The sequence below is a fragment of the Clarias gariepinus genome, chromosome 25 (assembly GCF_024256425.1).
Source record: "Clarias gariepinus isolate MV-2021 ecotype Netherlands chromosome 25, CGAR_prim_01v2, whole genome shotgun sequence".
Taxonomy (NCBI): Eukaryota; Metazoa; Chordata; class Actinopteri; order Siluriformes; family Clariidae; genus Clarias; species Clarias gariepinus.
Window position 1 is genome coordinate 8,074,508 of NC_071124.1, and position 20,809 is coordinate 8,095,316.

The 20,809-nt window shown below is 39.9% G+C and overlaps 1 protein-coding gene across 3 annotated transcripts in view; it reads left to right on the top strand.

Moving 5' to 3' along the window:
• The window catches only part of dock10 (dedicator of cytokinesis 10), a 116,443-nt gene that overhangs the window by 82,749 nt on the left and 12,885 nt on the right, over positions 1-20,809 (top strand). For all 3 annotated transcript variants that reach the window (XM_053487128.1, XM_053487127.1, XM_053487129.1), the window contains exons 17-39: positions 1,418-1,605; positions 3,648-3,713; positions 3,814-3,906; positions 3,990-4,113; positions 4,229-4,350; positions 5,964-6,047; positions 6,142-6,234; positions 6,328-6,446; positions 7,059-7,128; positions 8,921-9,034; positions 9,151-9,222; positions 9,396-9,542; positions 9,697-9,780; positions 9,901-9,997; positions 10,109-10,141; positions 10,364-10,542; positions 12,975-13,091; positions 14,290-14,407; positions 14,717-14,838; positions 14,915-15,029; positions 15,219-15,285; positions 16,682-16,729; positions 19,593-19,694. In XM_053487128.1, the coding sequence (XP_053343103.1) occupies positions 1,418-1,605; positions 3,648-3,713; positions 3,814-3,906; positions 3,990-4,113; positions 4,229-4,350; positions 5,964-6,047; positions 6,142-6,234; positions 6,328-6,446; positions 7,059-7,128; positions 8,921-9,034; positions 9,151-9,222; positions 9,396-9,542; positions 9,697-9,780; positions 9,901-9,997; positions 10,109-10,141; positions 10,364-10,542; positions 12,975-13,091; positions 14,290-14,407; positions 14,717-14,838; positions 14,915-15,029; positions 15,219-15,285; positions 16,682-16,729; positions 19,593-19,694 (2,374 nt within the window). The remainder of the gene's footprint in view (positions 1-1,417; positions 1,606-3,647; positions 3,714-3,813; positions 3,907-3,989; positions 4,114-4,228; positions 4,351-5,963; positions 6,048-6,141; positions 6,235-6,327; positions 6,447-7,058; positions 7,129-8,920; positions 9,035-9,150; positions 9,223-9,395; positions 9,543-9,696; positions 9,781-9,900; positions 9,998-10,108; positions 10,142-10,363; positions 10,543-12,974; positions 13,092-14,289; positions 14,408-14,716; positions 14,839-14,914; positions 15,030-15,218; positions 15,286-16,681; positions 16,730-19,592; positions 19,695-20,809) is intronic.

The window sequence follows — 20,809 nt, forward strand, 5'->3', positions numbered from 1 at the left end:
GATAACAATTTAATTTCACAATAATAATTTCACAACAGTTATTTCTGACCGAGGAATCTGATTGGATGAGTACTGATATAGCGCATAACAGCACCGGGATATCTACATTACATAGTGTATATGTATTACTCTGTGTTACTTAAATGTCGGGTGCCGGCATGGGTCAAAGTAGGTCAGTGTGGTTTGCAGTACTGGAAAGAGGGGAGAACAGCTGCCTGCCAAAATCCACATTAGAAACCAGTCACAGAAGCACTTTCAGCAAGATTCGATAACATTGTCATCTTAAACAACATTTTGTCTCCATAGTAACTGATTCTATTTTTTTACTGAATTGTCTCTGAACCATACAAAGCTAACTATTTTCTAATACAAATTCAAAATTCCTCTGTAACCCCTGATCAAGGGAACTACTTGGTGTGTGGGACAAGGACATACAGTAGCACACTACCATTCCTTTAAACACTATGCCTTATTCAACCTCACAATTCCGCATGTTAGCTGATATTCTAAAGTGGAAATATAATTGAAGCCAAGACATGCAAAATAGGTTAATTGGTCTTCCCAGATTGCCCGTAATGTGTGAATGAATGTGTACAGTATGTGTGTGTGCACTGTGATGGTTGGCACCCTCTTCAGGGTGTACACCACCTTGTGCCCTAAGTCTTCAGGAAAAGGGTCCAGGCCACCCATGATCCCGTATACAAGATAAAGGTGTATAGATGATAAGACGATGATGAGTTTGTTGTGATATTCAGCACAACAGCACTCCCTGACGTGATATTGTCATTGTGATATTAATATCATTAATGTAATATACATACTTACTTGTTACCTATTTTTATCCATGTCGGCGACCGACATTTACAGTAGTTTAATTAATGATTATCAGAAAACCTGTAACACAGAGTGATATATATACACTAGGTAGATTACTCAGTGCTGTTATGCACTATATCAGCACTCATAAAAGCAAATAATTAATATAGCATATTGGTAATATTGTCCAGATTATTTTTTAAAGTAGCTTTCACATTAGTTACTGTCCTTATGTGTTCACTGTACATCAAGTCATTACATGATTAATAGTTATTTCCTTTGTTGTGACACCAAGTAATGAACAAATCTGGTATTATACAGTATCATGGATGATTTAGCTTAAGATTAATTTAAAATAAATCTTATATTAAGATGTAGCATGTTAAGCATCTTTACACACTGGCTTTACAATCACCTTACTACAAATTGGAAAGAGATGCAACAGCTGGTAGTACAAAATTTACAAAGCTTTTTTTGCTCGTAGTAACTGACAGTTAAATGCGATCCTGCTCATTTGTTCTGCTCAGTTGCAAACTGCGTCCACTAAGCTTCGCTAAGAAAAATATTCACTGTCGTAACACATGACATTTTTATCCTCCAGACTCTGTGACATCGTCATATGTTCCTGTGAAACCGTTCGAGGATTGCAGTCTACACGCTCCCACCGTGGAGGTCGACGAGTTCCTGCAAGACTCAGCCAAATTCGCTCAACCTTACCGTGTTTACAAGAACCACATTTACGTCTACCCCAAACACCTTAAATATGATAGCCAGAAAAGTTTTGCCAAGGTACAGTATGACTAAAGGTATTATTTTTTTTAAAGGCAAGAGTGTCGGCCAGTAAAGAAATGTTAATAAAATATTTGCTGTGAGATCTATTGATTTTCTAAATATAAGCATTATAATAAGACTGTAGGTTTGAGGGATGTTCAAATCAAAAAAGATTTATAAAAAAAAAAATTAATATATATATATATATATATATATATATATATATATTCACTAGTGAAACACTGGGAAAAGTGCTTTATGTAGAAAGCAGAGGATTAAGTCAGGTGGGAGCCGAGCGGGTACTGAGTCGACGAAGCCGGTGGGCACCAGAGCAGGAACTGGGTTGTCCTTAAGCCTGGCCGGTGGAGTGTGCAACAGCACAACGTCCTTAAAGCCGAGTGGAAGCGCAAGCATGACATCCTCAAAGCTGGGCGGAGACGGAAGCACGACGTCCTCAAAGCCGGGCTAAAGAGCGAGCAGTGGTTCAAGCAGTGCAGAGATTTATAGGTTAACTGGGCCTACAGCAGGGCTTTCTGGTTGGTCTGTGCCTCCACCGAGGCTCTCTGGCTGGTCTGGGCCTCCCCCAAGGCTAACTGGCAGGTCTGGGCCTCCACCCCAGCTCTCTGGCAGGTCTGGGCCTCCACCGAGGCTCTCTGACTGGTCTGGGCCTTCACCGAGGCTTTCTGGCAGGTCTGGGCCTCCACCGAGGCTCTCTGGCTGGTCTGGGCCTCCACCGAGGTTCTCTGGCTGGTCTGGGCCTCCACCGAAGCTAACTGGCAGGTCTGGGCCACCACCCCCGCTCTCTGGCTGGTCTGGGTCTCCACCCCCGCTCTCTGACTGGTCTGGACCTCCCCCGAGGCTCTCTGACTGGTCTGGGCCTCCACCGAGGCTTTCTGGCAGGTCTGGGCCTCCACAGAGGCTCTCTGGCTGGTCTGGGCCTCCACCAAAGCTAACTGGCAGGTCTGGGCCACCACCCCCGCTCTCTGGCTGGTCTGGGTCTCCACCGAGGCTCCCTGACTGGTCTGGACCTCCACCGAGGCTCTCTGACTGGTCTGGGCCTCCACCGAGGCTTTCTGGCAGGTCTGGGCCTCCACAGAGGCTCTCTGGCAGGTGTGGGCCTCCACCGAGGCTAACTGGCAGGTCTGGGTATCCAGCTTGACTCTCCGGCAGGTCCTCCACCTCAGCTAACTAGATTTACCTGCCTTTTTGTTAACCTGGACAAGCTGTCTTTGGAGCTGTTCACCCTTCTCCACCAGGGGTTGAATACGTTTAAGATCTTTAGCAGCACGGCACACGTTGATCTCCATGATGAGCTCACCTGCTTGCTGTTGGAGTTCTAATACTCGATACTCCTTGCTCTCTGCCCTCCAATGACACACAGTCCTGGTTGCCTCTTCACCCTGGTCACTGCCACCCATAGACCTCCTGGCCCGTACCTCATGTTCGGTGTGGGAAATCACGTCACCCCGAGCTTCATCATGGTTGGCTGCTCGCTCACCTTGTCCAGTCTCTCTTTGAGGCGCTTCACAGTATATTGCTCCACTCGCACCTGTGCGCTTCATGATGTTACTCCGGATGGCAAGTCGACTGGCCACAAAGTCAGCTCGCCACGGCGTCACTGTCACAGCCCCCTAAAACAGAAACAGGCCCTGGAGAAAACAAACATATGCAAGAACCCGAAACAAAACTTAGAACAATTTTCTTTTTAAAAATTTCTTTCATTTTTGTGAAGCTGCTTTGAGACAATGAACAATGTTTAAAGCGTTAAATAAATACAATTAAATTGAATTGAACTTAGACAGGCTATTTATAACAAAACTAATGAGCCATCTCGGTTCAGGTGAGTGTTCCCATCACCTGACGAGGTGCATCCTGGGAAACGCAGTCCAAAACTAACAAAAACATTTGAACGCCCCTCATAAATGCAACAAGTGCTTAACCATAAGTGTGATTTCTAAGCCGTTAAAGTGTGTTTTTCATTGATAAAATATTCATAAAAAATGTGGATCATTTATACTTTTAAAATTTTTATTTGTTTTGTTTTGTTTTTTTCTTTACAGGCCCGGAATATTGCAGTTTATGTAGAGTTTCGAAATTCTGATGAAGAGTATGCCAAACCACTAAAGGTAAAGAAACCAAAGGTTCCATCTCTTTTCTGTCCTTTTTTTCCATTTCTGTATTATTCAGAAATAGAGACTAAGATGTCCATTCTGTTTCTACACACAGTGCATCTATGGAAAACCGGGAGGCCCAGTTTTCACCACAGCTGCCTCCTCTATAGTTCTTCACCACTCGCAGAACCCCGACTTTTATGATGAGGTTCTTTGCTTTAACCACACCTGTATTCAGACTCATTATTGTTTTGTTTGAGGATTCTGAATTTAATTTTTCTCTGATAATAGGTGAAAATCGAGCTGCCCACACAGCTCCATGAGAAGCACCATCTCCTCTTCTCGTTTTTTCACGTGACCTGTGATATCAATGCCAAGACCAATTCTAAAAAGAAAGAGGCTCTTGAAACTCCAGGTATAAGAAACAGACTATGTACATACAGTAGAAAGCTGTAAGCTCTTTGATAAAAAGCTATAAAATGTACCTGTTATACATTCTGTGTGTGTGTTTGTGTCTGCGGGTGAATCAGTGGGCTATGCATGGCTGCCGCTTCTTAAAGATGGCCGTCTGACATCTCAGGAGTTTAATGTGCCAGTCTCATGCACTCTACCCAGTGGGTACCTGCTTATTAAAGAGCCTTCATCCAATAAGGTAAGAGCAAATGGTTGAAAATTGGTATCTGTTTTAGCTCTTCCTGTGCTACTGAAGAGCATGTTGTGATACACACAAGGTTAAATTTGGGACTGATAAAGTTTCTTTGGTTGTCCATACTGTATAAGTGAGTGCTTTCGTATAACACCCTTGTATGAATCCAAGAACATTTACAGTAACTATCAAGAACTATTTCTGAAACTGTACCAAACAATGCTTGCCCATCCTGTTCTATCATTGGATAATCGCATTGTTTTGTATTTAGTTAGTCTATGAAAATCCCTGTTGTCTTTTATGTAAGTGAGTTATGTTTATGTCAAGTCAAACTGGGATCTGTGATTAAATTTCTCATGTAGGCATAAAATCCCTTTAAAACCATTTACATTTTACATTTAGGCATTTGGCAGACGCTCTTATTCAGAGAGACTTACAATTTTATTTCATTATACATCTGAGCAGTTGAGGGTTAAGGGCCTTGCTCAAGGGCCCAACAGTGGAGTTCCTGGGAGGCAAGCGTTTCGGTTGTGAAGCAGGCATTCTGATTATGAACGAAACCTTTACCTTAGATAGTTTTCAAGCACTTGGGATATGTTGCTTTAGTGTAGAGTATTTAATCTCATAACTGTGTTCTGTTATTCTGCAGAAGCAAAAGTCCCTGTTTGACCTGAACACCCCTTTGTTTTACGTCTAAACCACGGTTTCTTATTTCCTCATATGTTCCAGTTTATTTACTCTTACAATATATTGACTTTATATTGCTTTCTGATTTTCACTTACCTGTGTGCGATGTTATTGTCTAATTTCTGACTCCAGCAGAAATTTCCACCTTTTCAGGATGCAAATGCATAGCACTTTGGTTTTGCCTGAACTAACCACACCCTACCCACTAGAACTAAAAACATGCAAGACTGAAGAAATGCAAGTGATTACATTTAAATGCAAATTAAAACTTAAAGTTGATTAAGAGGCTTTACATCATAAAACATCATAATATACTGTATAATTAATAGTAGCTATAGAGAAAACAATTATAACCTATATGGTAACTCACATAAACAAGTGCCCAGTATGTGGCCAAATTAAACCCGAAGGACTGTACTTGTACCATCCTTTCTAATAATCATATCACGTATTTATTCACTGATGAGCTCAATGATACTCTTCTTCTTAGTAAACACTACAGTAGAGTTAATGTGGTGTAGCAATGTTCTCACCAGGTCCTTATGGGTTTCCTATAGGTTTACATTTTGTTTTCCACCTTCCAATAAAGAAAATAATACTAATAGGGATTAGATTGGCTCCTTTTAATCACTGTGGTTGTGTATACAGGTGTGAATGTGTGTGCACGGTCCCCTGGGACTCATAAGGCATGTTCCACTCTTGCACTCCCAGAGTTCCCAGAATACGATACCGGTTACTTAACATGAAAGAAAGAAAGAACGATTTAGTTTCTGATTAGCGTGTCTGAAAATAATTCAACTCTCCTGTCTCCGATTGTAGTTGATTCCTCCAGTTAAATTATCTCATATTTTGGAACTAGTCAGGATTGGCAGAAGCAAAGTTTTGACTGATATTAACATCAAAGCACATCTGTTTAACTGTTATTTTCCCAGAACGGATCAGATGTGAAATGGGTAGATGGAGGAAAGCCTGTTTTCAAGGTGTCAACACTGGTACTGTCCACAGTATACACTCAGGTAAGAAAACAAGCAGCTTTACTTTCATTTGTATTTAAAATACCTAGGTGTTGTCAACATGAACAGAGTTGGAATATTGTATGGACCTTTGCAGGACCCCCATCTTAACCGGTTCTTCCAGCAGTGCCAAAAACGAGAGACAGATCTCTCACAACCACCTACCTCAAACTTTCTCAACTGCCTAAAGGTAAAAAGATAATCTACTGACTGTTCTTTAAAAATGTTAGACTAATCATTTCTTTTGACTCCAAATCTGATTCTGCTCGGTTTATCTCATCAGGGCCTCCTTAGTATGGAGAGGAACCACGTAATTATTCGCTTCCTGCCCATCCTCTTTAACCAGCTGTTCAAAGTCCTCATTCAGAACGACTCGGATGATGTCACCACTACCACCACTAGGTATAGAAGGTCTATTAGAGAAGCCACAACTATCAGTTGAAAGAAGCATAAAAATAGCTTTGAGATTTTTCGATAATTATATGATGCAGTAAATCAGGGTAGAGCATCTGATTTGGACTGTAAAAAAAAAAGATGGACATTCAAGTCAGACCGGGACTTATGATTTAATTTCTCATGTATGAAGGTGATTAACATTTATAGAAAACTTTAAGCACAGTATTGTGCAAACATTTTAAAGAACCTATACAGTCCTGACCTCGCGCCAAGCCATTTTGACATGTTTGGGTCATTAAAGGAGTTCCTGGGAGGCCAGCGATTCAACGTTCCTGAGAAAACTTTCGACCTTGATGGTATCCAAGCGTTAGTGAAGAGCTGGGATAGGGGCATTAGTGTAGCAGGGAAACATACAAAGAAATAAAGGAGGTTTTTCCTCTCATACATCTGTTTTGTTATTCTGAATGATCAAAAGTCTCGGTTTGACCTGAACGACCTTCATATTATTATTTTCTTTTTCACTTTTTTTAAAAATATGTTTGTTTGCATCACTGAGGATTTTGATTTGCAGTTATGCGTCATGACCGCCTTTTCACTTCCTTTTTTTGTTTTCTTCAGAGTTCTAGTTCACATCCTTGCCAAGTGCCATGAAGAAAATCTGGACCACTATATGCACTCCTACATAAAGGTGTGTACATTGACCATATCGAATGTTGCACGAGAATGCTAAGTAGTACCGTGTCCTCCCGTTCACTCTTATGCACATGGCCTTCTAGGAAATGCCATGCTTACTGTATATACCGCATAAAAAAAATAAATGTTTCCCAGAATACCAGTTTAAAAGAATATTGCATTTGCAATTACTGTAGCAGTGAGGCATGCTTGACCAAAGGCAGCCCTGGACAGGAAGCATGTCATTTGGACATGCACCTACAGACACTCATATCTCTGGGTGACAAATGTGAAACAATTCTTTTATTTTTTTTTAAATGGTAGAGAGAGCTAGAAAGCAAGAGGGTAAAACAGGACCTGTTTCATGTTCTGTGCAAACGACCAAGGAGACACTCGATCTTCGGAGGACGCTGAGAGAGAGGAGAAAGGAGGGAGGGTAAACCGATGAGCAGGGCAGCGTACGTAACCATGGCAACTGATTGGTATGGTGTCTGCGCTTGTAACCAGTCAAGAGGTTTTTGCTCTGCTAGTGTTCTGCATTGCGGGGTGTGTATGCATGTATGTGTATATGTGTGTATGTGTGCGGTGTTTCACAGGGTCACTGTGACGCTCAGCTTTAAATACGAACGCTCAACGCGTATTAAGAGGATGTGAGGTGTAGCAGAGAATAAAAACAGCAGCCATGAAAAACAGCCACATCCTGCATCATTTGTGTGTGTGTGTGTGTATGTGTGTGTGCGCGCGTCGGGGTGGGTGTGTGCGTCGAAGGAGGAAATAAATAAGAAAAAGGGAAAGAGAGCACTGAGATTACTCACTCTGGTATTATCGTGTCTTGTAAACACTATGCGTACAGTGTTGTTTGTGGATGAGCCAGCAGTGCCTCGCACCCTGAATGAAGACAGAGAACAAAAGATCTCTGCTGTGGGGTCGAGCAGTTCCTTATTAGAGTCAGAATTTTCATTGTATAGAATGTTTTTATGATCATAAATCCACATCCAGGGTTCTGATGAAAATCAGTAATCATTATAAATAATTAGTCCTAAACAACATTTCTACACATCACTTTGGGTTTGTATTTATGTTTGATTTACATATTAAATGCATGAGGCATTGTACTAGGTTGGTAAAGCCAGCTAACTGTATCAGCAGCCAGAGGTGAAATAAAAAGGTTATTTTCAGCCTGTAATTTACTAGAAAGGTTTTATTATATGATATGCTTTACTTTTACTCCACTACATCCTACAGCATATATTTGTACTTTTACCTCACTACATATCTGCATGGCCCTGTGTCTGTTGTGTCACATATTTACAGTGGTGTACGGTATTTAAAGCGGGTATTTCGTCACCCGCTCTGACCGTTATGCATACTTGTGTGTTCCTTTTTGGGACGCACTTAATAAGGTTACAGGTGTTTGAAATCAGAGGCAGAGTTAGTTGCATACAGAGACGAAAAGAAGTAGAAAGAGAAATAGAGATATTTTTCCTATGAAAAAGCTATTGTGTGCTACAAAATACAAGCTGAGCACTTTTGATACCATCATAACATCATAATGTATGTCTTTTATAAATTTGTTCTATTTTGTTTGCTATCTTATTGCTTTTTTAGGCAAAACTTAAGATGCACTTTTTTTAGAATGACTTTTAATATTTTTAGTTTTATGTTTTTTTAATAATAAATTTACGTTTTATTTTGTAAATTTTATGTTTTAACAGTTTACAGCTTCAAACATGCATGGCATGCAGGGTTAAATGTTTTAAAATGAAGCCCTTCATTTTTTTTTTCCTTGTTTTGAATGTGTGCTTCAGTTTGTGTTTAAGACTGAGGCGCACGGATTCCGGACCGTGCATGAGGAGCTGGCGAAAGGCATGAACTCTGACCTCAAGAGCAACGAGCACTCGGCTGTGAAAAACATCCTCAAGGTTAGACAACACAGTCGCACATTCTTCCTGCAATACATACCTGGCACAAGGTACAATTTTTCATTAATAACTTTATTTCACATTTCACATTTCATTCATTTTTTTTTCTTCTACAGTTTTCTTGGTTCTTTCTGGAAATCATAGTGAAGTCCATGGCCCAGCAGCTGGTCGATTCCGAAAAATTAAACGTAAATACCCATCTTTCACATAATACGTGGTTTTTTTTTTTTTGGTTTTTTTTGAGGCATTGTATTCTTATCTTGCAGAACTAGTTCTAAAGATTGTGCCTTGTGTTTGACTTCCTATCTCATGCACACCCACATTCACTTCAGTATAAAAGGTCATCTGTGTATATCAACAGGCTCATCGGTCGCAGCGGTTCCCAGGCACCTTCCTGAGCCACTTGGAGACCCTCATCATGACGATGTCAGATCACATCTTCTGGAAGAGCAAGGATCTGCCTGATGAGACTCGCAGTGCCAGCCAGGCTATTGCTGCCTTTGTAAAAGTGAGTGCTTGTGCTTTACGCTAGTTCAAGCCCCTGATGGAGGTGGTTTCACATGGATGTTGAGCTTTAGTGTTTAGCATTTTGGCCTTTTTCACGTGATGTCATTGAGTGTACTTTTTGCATTTCTCATGTAACAGTGTGTGTTCTTTCACAGCGCTGCTTCACTCTGATGGACAGGGGTTTTACTTTCAAACTCATCAGCAACTACATCAACATGATCACAAACAGTGACAACAAGGTAGCACAATCCACATGGAACTTCTAAACCTTTGCATATGAAGTTCGGTTCGCATTCCTCTTCTATCTGCATTATACGAGTCCCCAAGTTTGACTGATTCTATTTTTTGTTTTTGCGCAGATGCTCTGCGAGTTCAAGTTTGACTTCTTGAGGGAGGTGTGCAACCACGAGCACTATATCCCTCTCAGCTTGCCCATTCCTTCTGCACGAATCACAGGTCAGCCAGCTCCAAAGCCAGGCTTTGCTCTTACCTCATTGGTCTTGTCCTCATTTATCACATACAGCATTCCATTAACATTCTTTCCTCCATTTCTGTTCATCCCATCAGACAAGGCCTCGCCGGAATCACAAAGTGCTCAGGGTAATTATTAAGCATTAAGTAATTTTATTAAATTGTGTTTATTGGAATAATCACATTCAGGTTAGGTCTTGTGATACATACTGTTTTACAACATCATGCATCTCAAGCTCCAATTGTTTCAGCTCATCATATCATCTTGTTAAGGGCTGTAAATATCTGACATTTGGTTGATTTCCTCTTTAAATGTCAAATGACTCTGTCTTGCTCTCTGTCACCCCCTAGTGGATATGCCAGAGTACAGCCTGACTGGGGAGTTCTGCAGAAAACATTTCCTGACAGGTCTGCTGTTGAGGGAACTCGGCTTGGCTCTCCAAGATGAACAGGATATCAGGCACCTAGCTCTGGCCAGTCTGAAGAGCCTGATGGCCAAGCACTCCCTGGATTCCCGTTACGCCCTAAAGGTAACCGTAAAACCTTCTTTAATCCATGCTGTGTATTAATGTATTAATATACCACTATTTAAATATATATTTAAAGAAATACTCTTTTGCATAGCTCAAAATTGTATTTCAGTAGAAGCAAGTGCGTAAACTTGATAGTTGGTTTATTTAGAGCAAATCTTTTGTTGGTCCATCGCAGGGGTCAAAACACTGACAGGTTTCCCAGAAATGAGAACTAGAGTCAAAAATCAGTAAATTAGCAGAACTATGAAACACTATGTTTACAAAACAAAAAGAAAAACTGAGATTTATGACAATAATGCATGATAAGACTTGCTACAAAGACACAATTGAGCACTACAGGGGAAACCGGATCAGGACGGAAACAGGAACCAAACCTTGTCTCCATGGGAACTGTAAGATGAAGAATGGATCCGTGATAGTTTGGATCAAAGACTTACGTATATTTTCTTGTAGTATGTAGTGTTTTGTGTGTGTGTGTGTGTGTGTGTGTGTGTGTGTGTGTGTTCGTAGAAATTTATCGGTAAGTAAGTAGTGAACCCAAGCATGATCATATCCATGATCTATACTTTAGGTCTTCATTTCTCATGCGGTGTTTATGTTTTTGAATATTTACAGTTGATTTTTACAGATATTCACTGATCAGCCATCATCTAGTTCAATGCCATCTGTCAAGTGGTGGAATTTATCAGTGAATAATCAGTTCATAATTTGCAAGTAGGAAATATTTTGAGACGGGTGATGGCCAGACGACTGAGTCAGAGCATCTCCAAAACTGCAGGTTTTTCCGGGTCATGGATGCCCAAGGCTCTTACAGTAGATGTGCATGGGAGTACATACTAGCTTGTATGTTTCGATCCCACAGAAGAGCTCCTATAGCACAAATTGCTGACAAAATTAATGCTGGCTACTGTATGATAGAAGGTGTCAGGATGCGCAGTGCTTCACAGCTTGTTCTGTATGGGTCTGTGTAGTCAGAGTGTCCGTGCTGACCTATAATTGAAATGTGAGCATAAGAACTGAACCATGGAGCAAGAGAAGAAGGTGGCCTGGTCTGATGTATCGTGCGGATGACCAGGTACAGTAGTTTGCATTGCTTACCCGATGACCTGTATTATGGCAAGAAGGTGAGCTGGTGAATGCATTGTGATGCTCTGAGCAATGTTCTGTTGGGAAACCTTGGATTCTGGCATTCATATGGATGTTATTTGCCATTTACTATCTATTGTACCTGCACCTCTTTATGGCAGTGGTATTCCCTAAGGGCAGTGGCTTCTTTCAGCTGGATAATGCCCCCTTCCACTGTGAAAAAAATCCTTCAGGAATTGTTCAAGGTGTTGATTTTGATTTGGCCTCCAGACTCCCCAGTTCGAAGCGGACGCCTGTTGGATGGAGGCCCCATGCGAACATTCATTTAACATCTTGGTGTTAGATTCCACAGCACTCCTTCAGTGGTGTTATGGAGTCTGTGTCTCCGCACAATGTAAGAACTCCCCAAGCTCACCAAATGTTATGCCTAATCAGTGTATACGTAATGAGTATTTAATCGGAATCCGTTGGGAACTTGGATGAACCGCTGCATATGGGATTTTAATGGCAGTTTATTGTTTGTTATTAGCTTATAGTCCAAATGGATTTCATTTAAAGCTTACCCACTGGAACATGGTCTCATTTCTATGGGTTTTCTGATACACTTTTGTGGAGCTTACTTTTAAGTAGGATTTAAAATTCCACAGGATTCCAATTGGATTTTTATGAGTTAGTTATTTGAGGAGGGAACCATTCATTTTAGCAGTGTCCCATATACGCAGTTGTCATTTCCCATGACCGTACTGCAGTATCTCAAACTAGTAGCCCCCCCATCCTTTGACTTTACGTAGATACTGCCCCATGAACTCCAGTGGGAATCATATGGGGAATTTTCCATCGGGGTTATTGACAGAATTCCTGCAAAAGCCTTGCATATGCCAGAGACTGCTAACTCACATCAGTTTCCTCTTGATGAAAATGCATTGGGTTTTATCTAATAAGGCACTATGATGGATTTTCAGCGAAACTAGTATTCTAGTTTCCAGCAGATCAAATCAAGCTATTATGTAGTATGCCACTTTAAACACTGTGTGTGTGTGTGTGTGTGTGTGTGTGTGTGTGAGGAACAATGCTGGAAAGAAAAGCACAGAAACAGCAGGAAAATATTAAAGCTCGGTGCCTCCACCCATGTATGTGCAGAGACTGGGACGTGTGTGTGCGTGTGTGTGTGTGTGTGTGTGTGTGTGAGAGAGAGAGAGCTATAGCCAGGTTGACAGATTGTTAAAACCATGCTAAAATAAACACTATATATGCTGTCCCTAGTATACCTATTGTTTTATACCTAATGTATTGCAGTAATCTGTGTGTAAACAACAATTCTATATGTGTCTGTGTGCATTTAGGAGAAGCAGGCCAGGATCGCTTCCCTTTATCTGCCGCTGTATGGTCTTATCCTGGACAACATGCCACGCTTCTTCCTCAGAGACCTGTTCCCCATTTACCTGAACTCTAGTGACCAGGTAAAACAAATACTGTACACATACATTTGGGAATATGGAGAAGTTGTGATGATTTTGGCTTTTAACTTTAAAGTACAGTAGAAATGAGTAGTGTTGAGTATCCGTCTTCTGGACAGATACAGCCTTCCAAAAGACCAGAACATTCTTCACGGTTTATTATTTGTAATTGTAGCATATTCCAATAAAAATCCACCCCAGAGGCTTTATTTCTAAAGAAGTCGGTACAAACGTTTTTAATCTGGATGTACTGGTGGACTCCTTAGACATCTATTCACAAAAACGCAGAAAACTCACTTTGAATTGTCTTATGTATTGAGAAACAGACAAGGTAAATGTATGATAGTGCTGTTGAATACTTAATTGTGTCTATGTCTATTTTATTAAGATAAATTTTTCCTTTCATTTTAATATGTTTAAACATGGATCATTTTTCTCCAGTGTATTGAAATAATATGTCATTATATCAATCGTATTAGCTTATACAGGGATTTGTATGATAAATGCTGGCTTTTTCATGTACAAATAGCATTCAAGTCAAACTGGGACTTTTGATCGTGCAGAACGCGGTTATGAGATTACCTTTATTTCTCTATAAATTTAATTGCTACACTATTGCATTCATGCCAGCGTTTCACTACTGCCATTAGGGTAGAACGTTTACCCAGTACAGCGGAGACACGATCGATCGAACGCTGGCCTCCTAGGAACTGCTTGAATGGCCCAAACATGTGGAAATGGATTGAAGCAAAGGCAGGACTGTACAGGAGATGTTGCAAAAAACTCCCTCTATGCTTTGAGGTTTATTAAGTCTGTGAGAGAAGAAAAAAATGCTTTTGGGGGAAATTATTGTTTACAGCTGTTATTAGTTATAATCCTTTTTGTCAATGTTGTATAGGAAGATTAACACATGGCAAGGTTTGCTGTTAAATAGTATGTAAATTATTAACTTCAGCAGATGACCCAGTTCTGTCCTGCACAAACATTTTTTTAGGTCCTTCATGTAGTTTTTTAATCTAAAACAATTCGGCTTAAATGCTGTAACTTTTATTGTATTGATGTGCTTGAACAATCCTTAATATTTTGTTTTAGTCATGAATAAAAATGAATCTGTTAATCAGACCCTCCTGTATATCTGTCATGCACTTAAATGAAATCTTAAATCAACTTTTCAAGTGTCTTAATCGGATTTTCTTTCTAGGGTTCGAAAGATGACGTGAGTGTAGGAGGAGGACTGCTCAGCCAGAGTAGCCACAGCAATCGTCCTGCAAACTCAGTAGACGCTGCCTTATCCAAGGAAGTGCTCAACTCTATTACAGGTGTGTGTGGGATTAAAACAGGTCACCTTCATGTCAAATCATCTCAACTCTGGCTCTGCCTTGTTCAAGCCTTGTACAATGTGTTTTATATTAAGTATTGCAAATATAGTTCAGTTTTTTTGACTGTAAGTTGGTGTTGATTGTTTTTTTGCGTAACATATATCCTCAGAAATCAGTTTATTAGGAACATCTGTACTTCTTCCTATTTAAACATATGCGATCAGTTAAGGATGTTGGAGAAGCACAATGCATAAAATCAGGCGGGGAACTTAAGCAGCTAAGCGTCCACTCAAAAATCTTTTCCTTTAGTGTTCTCATCACTTGCTGTGTCCACGGCTAACAACACCGATTCGCGAGGCTCGCTCATCAGCATCGAGTCCAACCCCAGCAACAGTGACCGCAACAGCGAGAAGATGGACGGATGTGAAAAGGTGAGAAGTTCATTCTCAGTATTATCCCTGTACATCTACACAGATTCCTTACATGACATTGATATGCTTTGTGTAGTTTGCCAGGCCGCAGTCCTTGATTGGCTTTGGCTCACGGTTTGACAAACTGGACCAGGCAGAGACACGCGGTCTGCTTATGTGCTTCCTGCATATTATGAAAACCATATCAGAAGGTAAGGGGTCAGGGCTTACAGTACATACAGTACTGTACATTATACACACATACACACTAATCAGAAAATATCACTATCAATAACAGTTCAATTCCAGTGTTTATATATACATATATATTTTTTTTCTTTCTGATGATTGATGTACTGTATGATGATATGAGTGGGTGTGACTTGTTCTTTGTGCTACAGAGGTCATGGTTGCATACTGGCACCGAGCCATTCATCAGGAGATTTCGGACTTCTTCAACATCTTAGAGTAAGTTATGCACATTCAAGGCATTTGGTAGACACCCCTATCCAGAGCGAGTTAAGCAGTTAAGGGCCTTGCTTAAGGTTCCAACAGTGGAAACTTGGTGGTACCAAGTTATCTTTAATAAATGTTGACTTAATATCCACAATTATCAGTAGATACACTATATGGACAAAAGTATTTGGCCAAACCTGTTAATTATTCAATTCAGGTGTTGCAATCAGACCTTTGGCAATCCTAATGCTTCAGCATACCGAAACATTCATCTTAGACAATGCTATGCTTCCAACTTTATGGGAACAGTTTGGGGAAGGCGCCTTTCTATTCCAACATGACTATGCCCCAGTGGACTTTGTTGAGTTCGGTGTGGAAGAACTTGACTGGCCCGAGCACAGAGCCTTGACCACAACCCCATAAAGCACCTTTGGGATGAACTGGAACGAAGATTGTGAGCCAGCCCTTCACGTCCAACCTCACAAATGCTCTACAGAATGAATGGGCATGAACTCCTACAGAAACACTCCAAAATCTTGTTGCCATCCTTTCAAGAAAAGGATTAGCTGCAAAAGGGGGGCCGACTCCATATTGAAATATATGTATTTGAATACAATATCACTGTGTTTGGACAAATACTTTAGTCCATGTAATGTATAAAGATGGAAAGATAGAGTGATTGACAAATTGCAGATGCATGGATGGCGTGTGAGCGGTGAGGTAAGTTCATTCAAGTGTGTAAATAAAATTGAAATAGATCAAAATAAAACATGGACGGCATAGTGGTGTAGTGGTTAGCCCTGTCGCCTTGCACCTTCAGGGTCCGGTTTCGATTTCCGTGTCTGTGTTCATGGAGTTTGCATGTTCTCCCCGTGCTTGTTGGGTTTCCTCTGGGTACACCGGTTTTCTTCCACAGTCCAAAGATAGGCAGGTTAGGCTAATTGCCATTCCAAAATTGCTCGTAGTATGTGAATGAAAGTGTGAGTGTACGTGTGTGTGCCCTGCGATGGATTAGCACCTTGTCCCAGGTGTACCCTGCCTCGTGCCCTAAGCCTTCTGGGATAGGCTCCAGGTCCCCGCGACCTTGAATACAGGATAAAGCAGTATAGAAGATAAGTGAGTAAAAAGAAAACATGCAATCAGAAACCGAAACCTATTAAACTTACATGACTTTAAAAAACTTTTGGTCTTGTGATAAATCGCTCCTTTTATAACTTTATAGCGCTTCCGATTAGTTTTTATAGACACATTCTTTTGTTGGGACACATGTCTCTACTGAGGATATGACGATCACTTAACAGATAACTTCACAGCATTTCTCTGTGCTGTTTCCTGTTTTCGGTACACTGCGTATTCTTTTTGCATGTCAGCATTCACTCTCTCTAATCTCTCCATCTCTCTCTGACAGACTCTGTCTCCAGCACTTTAGGTTCTTGGGAAAGCGACACATAGCCAGGTAACTAAAGTCTAAAGTGGATCACTTATGAGCTCAAAAAAAATAATTTGTATAATTTTTTTTTTCCTTTTTGTTCCATTTGAAACCCGACATGTTTTTCATAGCTTGATTGTAAAACCACTGCATTACATTAGGTAGTTTGTGTCCCTGTGTATGTGTCAAAGTCTTTGTATGAGGAGAAGGAAAAGAGAAGAAAGAAAAAGAGTAAAAAGGAAAAAAAAACGGATAAAGCTGAGAAAAAAGGAACTATTTCTATTTGGAGCTTGGAGTTGGAAAGAGGCAGGCGAGGATAGGTTTATTATTTATGGCACATTGTATCTCATATGCTTTTCATCACAGTTTTTCATGGTCATTATACAAGGCAAAGACATGCAATCATTTGAAATAACTCTCAAACGCCAATCTAGTTACCGTCACGGTGCATTGCAAATATAATTATAAATGACCATGTCTCTTATCAATTCCTCAAGTATTAAATTAGTTCCCACATACTTTAACCATGAATAAGTCGGAAAAAGTAAGAAATCAGCTATTTTTCTCACTTCTTTTGTCCGCCCTCCTCTTTTTTTTACCTCACACAGCCCTGCCTGTTAGATTAACTTGTATTCATGTTTCATTTTTTATAAATACACTACTACACACGATCAGTCTATTGGAACTGGTGGACTATAAACCCAGTACTAAAACTAATGGCATAAGCATGTAAAATAACGTAGCTGTTATATTTCAAAGCAGGTTGAATTAAGGTTTATAAGAATAAAAACCTACTCCATAAGTCACACTATTTTTGTGGCTGTGTTATGAAAGCATAAAGTATTGATATATAAATATATTGATATCGATCAATAGTCAACCTGGAACTTTTTATTGTGCTAGATAACAAAACACAGATTTCAGAGTAAAAATGCCCTTTATTTTGCAATATAATCTCCTGCTACACTAATGTACTTCTCCCAGCGTTACACTAGTGTTTGGAAACCATCAAGGAAGATAGTTTTCTCAGTTTGCCAGAGCCATGATCAGACTGCTTGCTTCACATTACAAACCCTGGCCTTTCAGGAACTCCTAAAATGTGGAAATGGCTCGGAGTGAGGTCAAGACTGAGGCAATAGCTCTCAGTCAAGTGCCTGTAATGTATATGTGTCATGTGGTGGTCATTGTTCTGCCTATGGTGGGGACCTTTAAAGGAGTTCCTGGAAGCTCAGCATTTCAGAAGTGAACGCCTCCATGGCTTCATCGTAATGAGAAAACTTGCTATGGTGCTGGTATCCAAGTACTAGAAATGCTTGGATAAGTGCATTAGTGTAGCAGGGGATAATATAGGGAAATAAAGGTAGTTTTTACTCTCACAACTGTATTCTATTATGCTGCACAATCAAAAGTCCTGGTTTGACTTAAACGCCCTTTGTAGATGGGTTTCTGTTCTGGTTTCCTCATCTACACTCCTTCCACTTCTTTAGCTTATTGATGCATTTGTAGCTGTCTTTTATTCCATCTTTCTGTCTCTCTCTGGTCACTTATTGATTTTTTTTTTATCCTTTTATGCCTACTACCCCCCTCTTTCTCTTAATCTCTCTCTCTCTCTCTCTCTCTCTCTGTCTCTCTCTTTAATTGAAGGTGCATTGGGCAATTTTGTATTTTAGTTGTTAAAAAGTAAAATACAAAAACATTTGAAGATTTTTTAGCTTTTTTGTCATTTTCTTTTAGATAACATCTATAGTAAACATACTTTTTGGTGGCACAGATGGGCCTTATTTTCCTCCCACTTTACAAAAACATGAATGGTCAATAGTAGTGGTTAGCACTTTGGCCCCGGACCTCCAGGGTCAAAGGTCTGGGTCCTTTCTGGGGTCTGTATGTTCTCCCCATGCTTGGTGGGTTTTCTCCGGGTGTACTCCGGTTTCCTCCCACAATCCAAAAACGTTCAGGTTAGGCCACTTGCCATTTCCAAATTGCCTGTAGTGTGTAAGAATATGAAATGATGAATTGGCGTGTACCATGGATGTACCATGCCTTGTGCCCAGAAACCTCTGGGATCCAGTAGGCTCCAGACTTTCTGCAACCCTGTACAGGATACGATAAGGAGTATGAAGTATCAAGGAGTATCACATTATTTAACAATTATTTTTCACATTATTCCCAATAAAAAGATAAAACTAAAATTTAACTATTGTCCTTTGCACCTTTAATATATGAGTATGATTATATTTCAGTACAAATTTGGATAGTATACGTAATATTGCTCTAGTCAGCGAAGGTGGTATTTATTACAGTGTTACACATCATCTACTTATCATATACTGACACATTGTAATCTGCCCTGGAATGATATGTAATTTATATGTTAATGTGTAAAGCATAATTATACCTTCATGTAATTTTGCTGCCGCTTGTTCTGTAATCTGTGAATGAGTTTTGGTGTGCTGTATATATTGCCTGGCTTTGCTTTCTCATTTCCATTTCATGTTTAAGCAAACCTTACACACTTAATTCTGCTTTTCACTCCATCTCTTTCTCCATTATCGTCCCCTGGACTGCCTTCCAAACCAAATCCACTTCATTCTAAAGTACTCTTATTTAAAATTTAAATTCTTTTGCTAGTACGCACATGCCAACAGGACATAGTTAGCATCACATAAGGTGCTTGATTATTTTACACTGACATTTGCAAGTTGAACTAGCTTGAACGCTGCCCTTCTCTGAATGCCAGCCTGCTAAATTAGTGCTAAGCTTTTTTTTTCTTTTTCTTTTTTTTTGTACCTGGCTGCTTCAAATGTGATAAAGAACTTGAGGATGGTTATAATGATAATGATAATGATAATGGTGCCCTTAACCCCTGCTGTGATTGGGTCGTTGTGCACAGGAAGTTAGCAGCTGCGGTTAAGCTGGCGCAGGCCACGCAGAACACTGGCACTCTGAAGGGTTCGAATGCTTCCACCCAGTCCTCAGGGCTTCTGCCCCAATGGTAAACACCCCAGGAATACATTCCCCATAGAGCCTGGATTTCATTCTGAGCAGAGTAACAGTATTAGCACTTAGGATTCCTGTTAGCTACAAATCTATTAGAAGTTGTTTATTGTCACAGATGTAGCTATGCCACAACTGATTTTATTATTATTATTATTATTATTATTATTATTATTATTACTATTATTACTATTAATCCCACCTTTCTCACTGAGGAACCTTTTTACACAGGTGTTACGGCTATTAGCATGTTCCTGTTATCAACAAATCTAGCTAAAGTTTTATAATAATTTTTCATAGCTTTAATTGCTACAAAACAGGATAGTAATTATATGCCAGAGGTTTCTATCCAAATTATACACAGATCCCAAGGCCTGTTCTTCTAATCACACCAAGCTTGACATGTCAGAGGTGTTAGCATGTTTCCATTAGCATTAAATCTAGCAGCGATAAAGCTGTGCGCTATCACAAACAGCCATAGGCAAGACCGATATAAATGATCATTTTATTCTTAAAGCTCAGACCTTATGCCTCAGTGATGTATTGATCGCCAGGGCTTACTTTTTTTTTTAAACAGAACCAGAAAATGTTAGCCTTATTAGCATGTTCCTATTATTGAACAGTTTAATTGATCTTGCCTCAGCCTCACCTTAAACCAAATTACAATTTTTTTTAAGTGACAAGTTTTTTATGACATGCCAATGTTTTAGACCCTTTATATTACCAAATTTTTTTATTTCATACCCTAGCAAAATGCTGTAATGCTCATATAACCAAAGGAGCAGAATTGATGGTATCAATAGCTCATGTATCCATCATTTGTCCAGTGTGACATTTCAGTTTCATCATTTTTCATCACAGTTTCATGATGTGGTGCAATACCAATCTCCACTATAGTATACAGCGTTTTCCTGTGACACAAAGTGGCAGCCATTTTGTCTGTATCCAGCATGGCCGTCTCCTTTGACCTTCTGTCTGTGGTATCCTGTGAATGGCTAGTCTTTGTGTATTCTCTTATTTTTGTATGTAAATAAATCTCTGTTCATAACAAAAGAGCTAATATGCTAAAACCATGTTTTATTAACTTTTTGTAGCCTGTGTGAGAGACTAAAA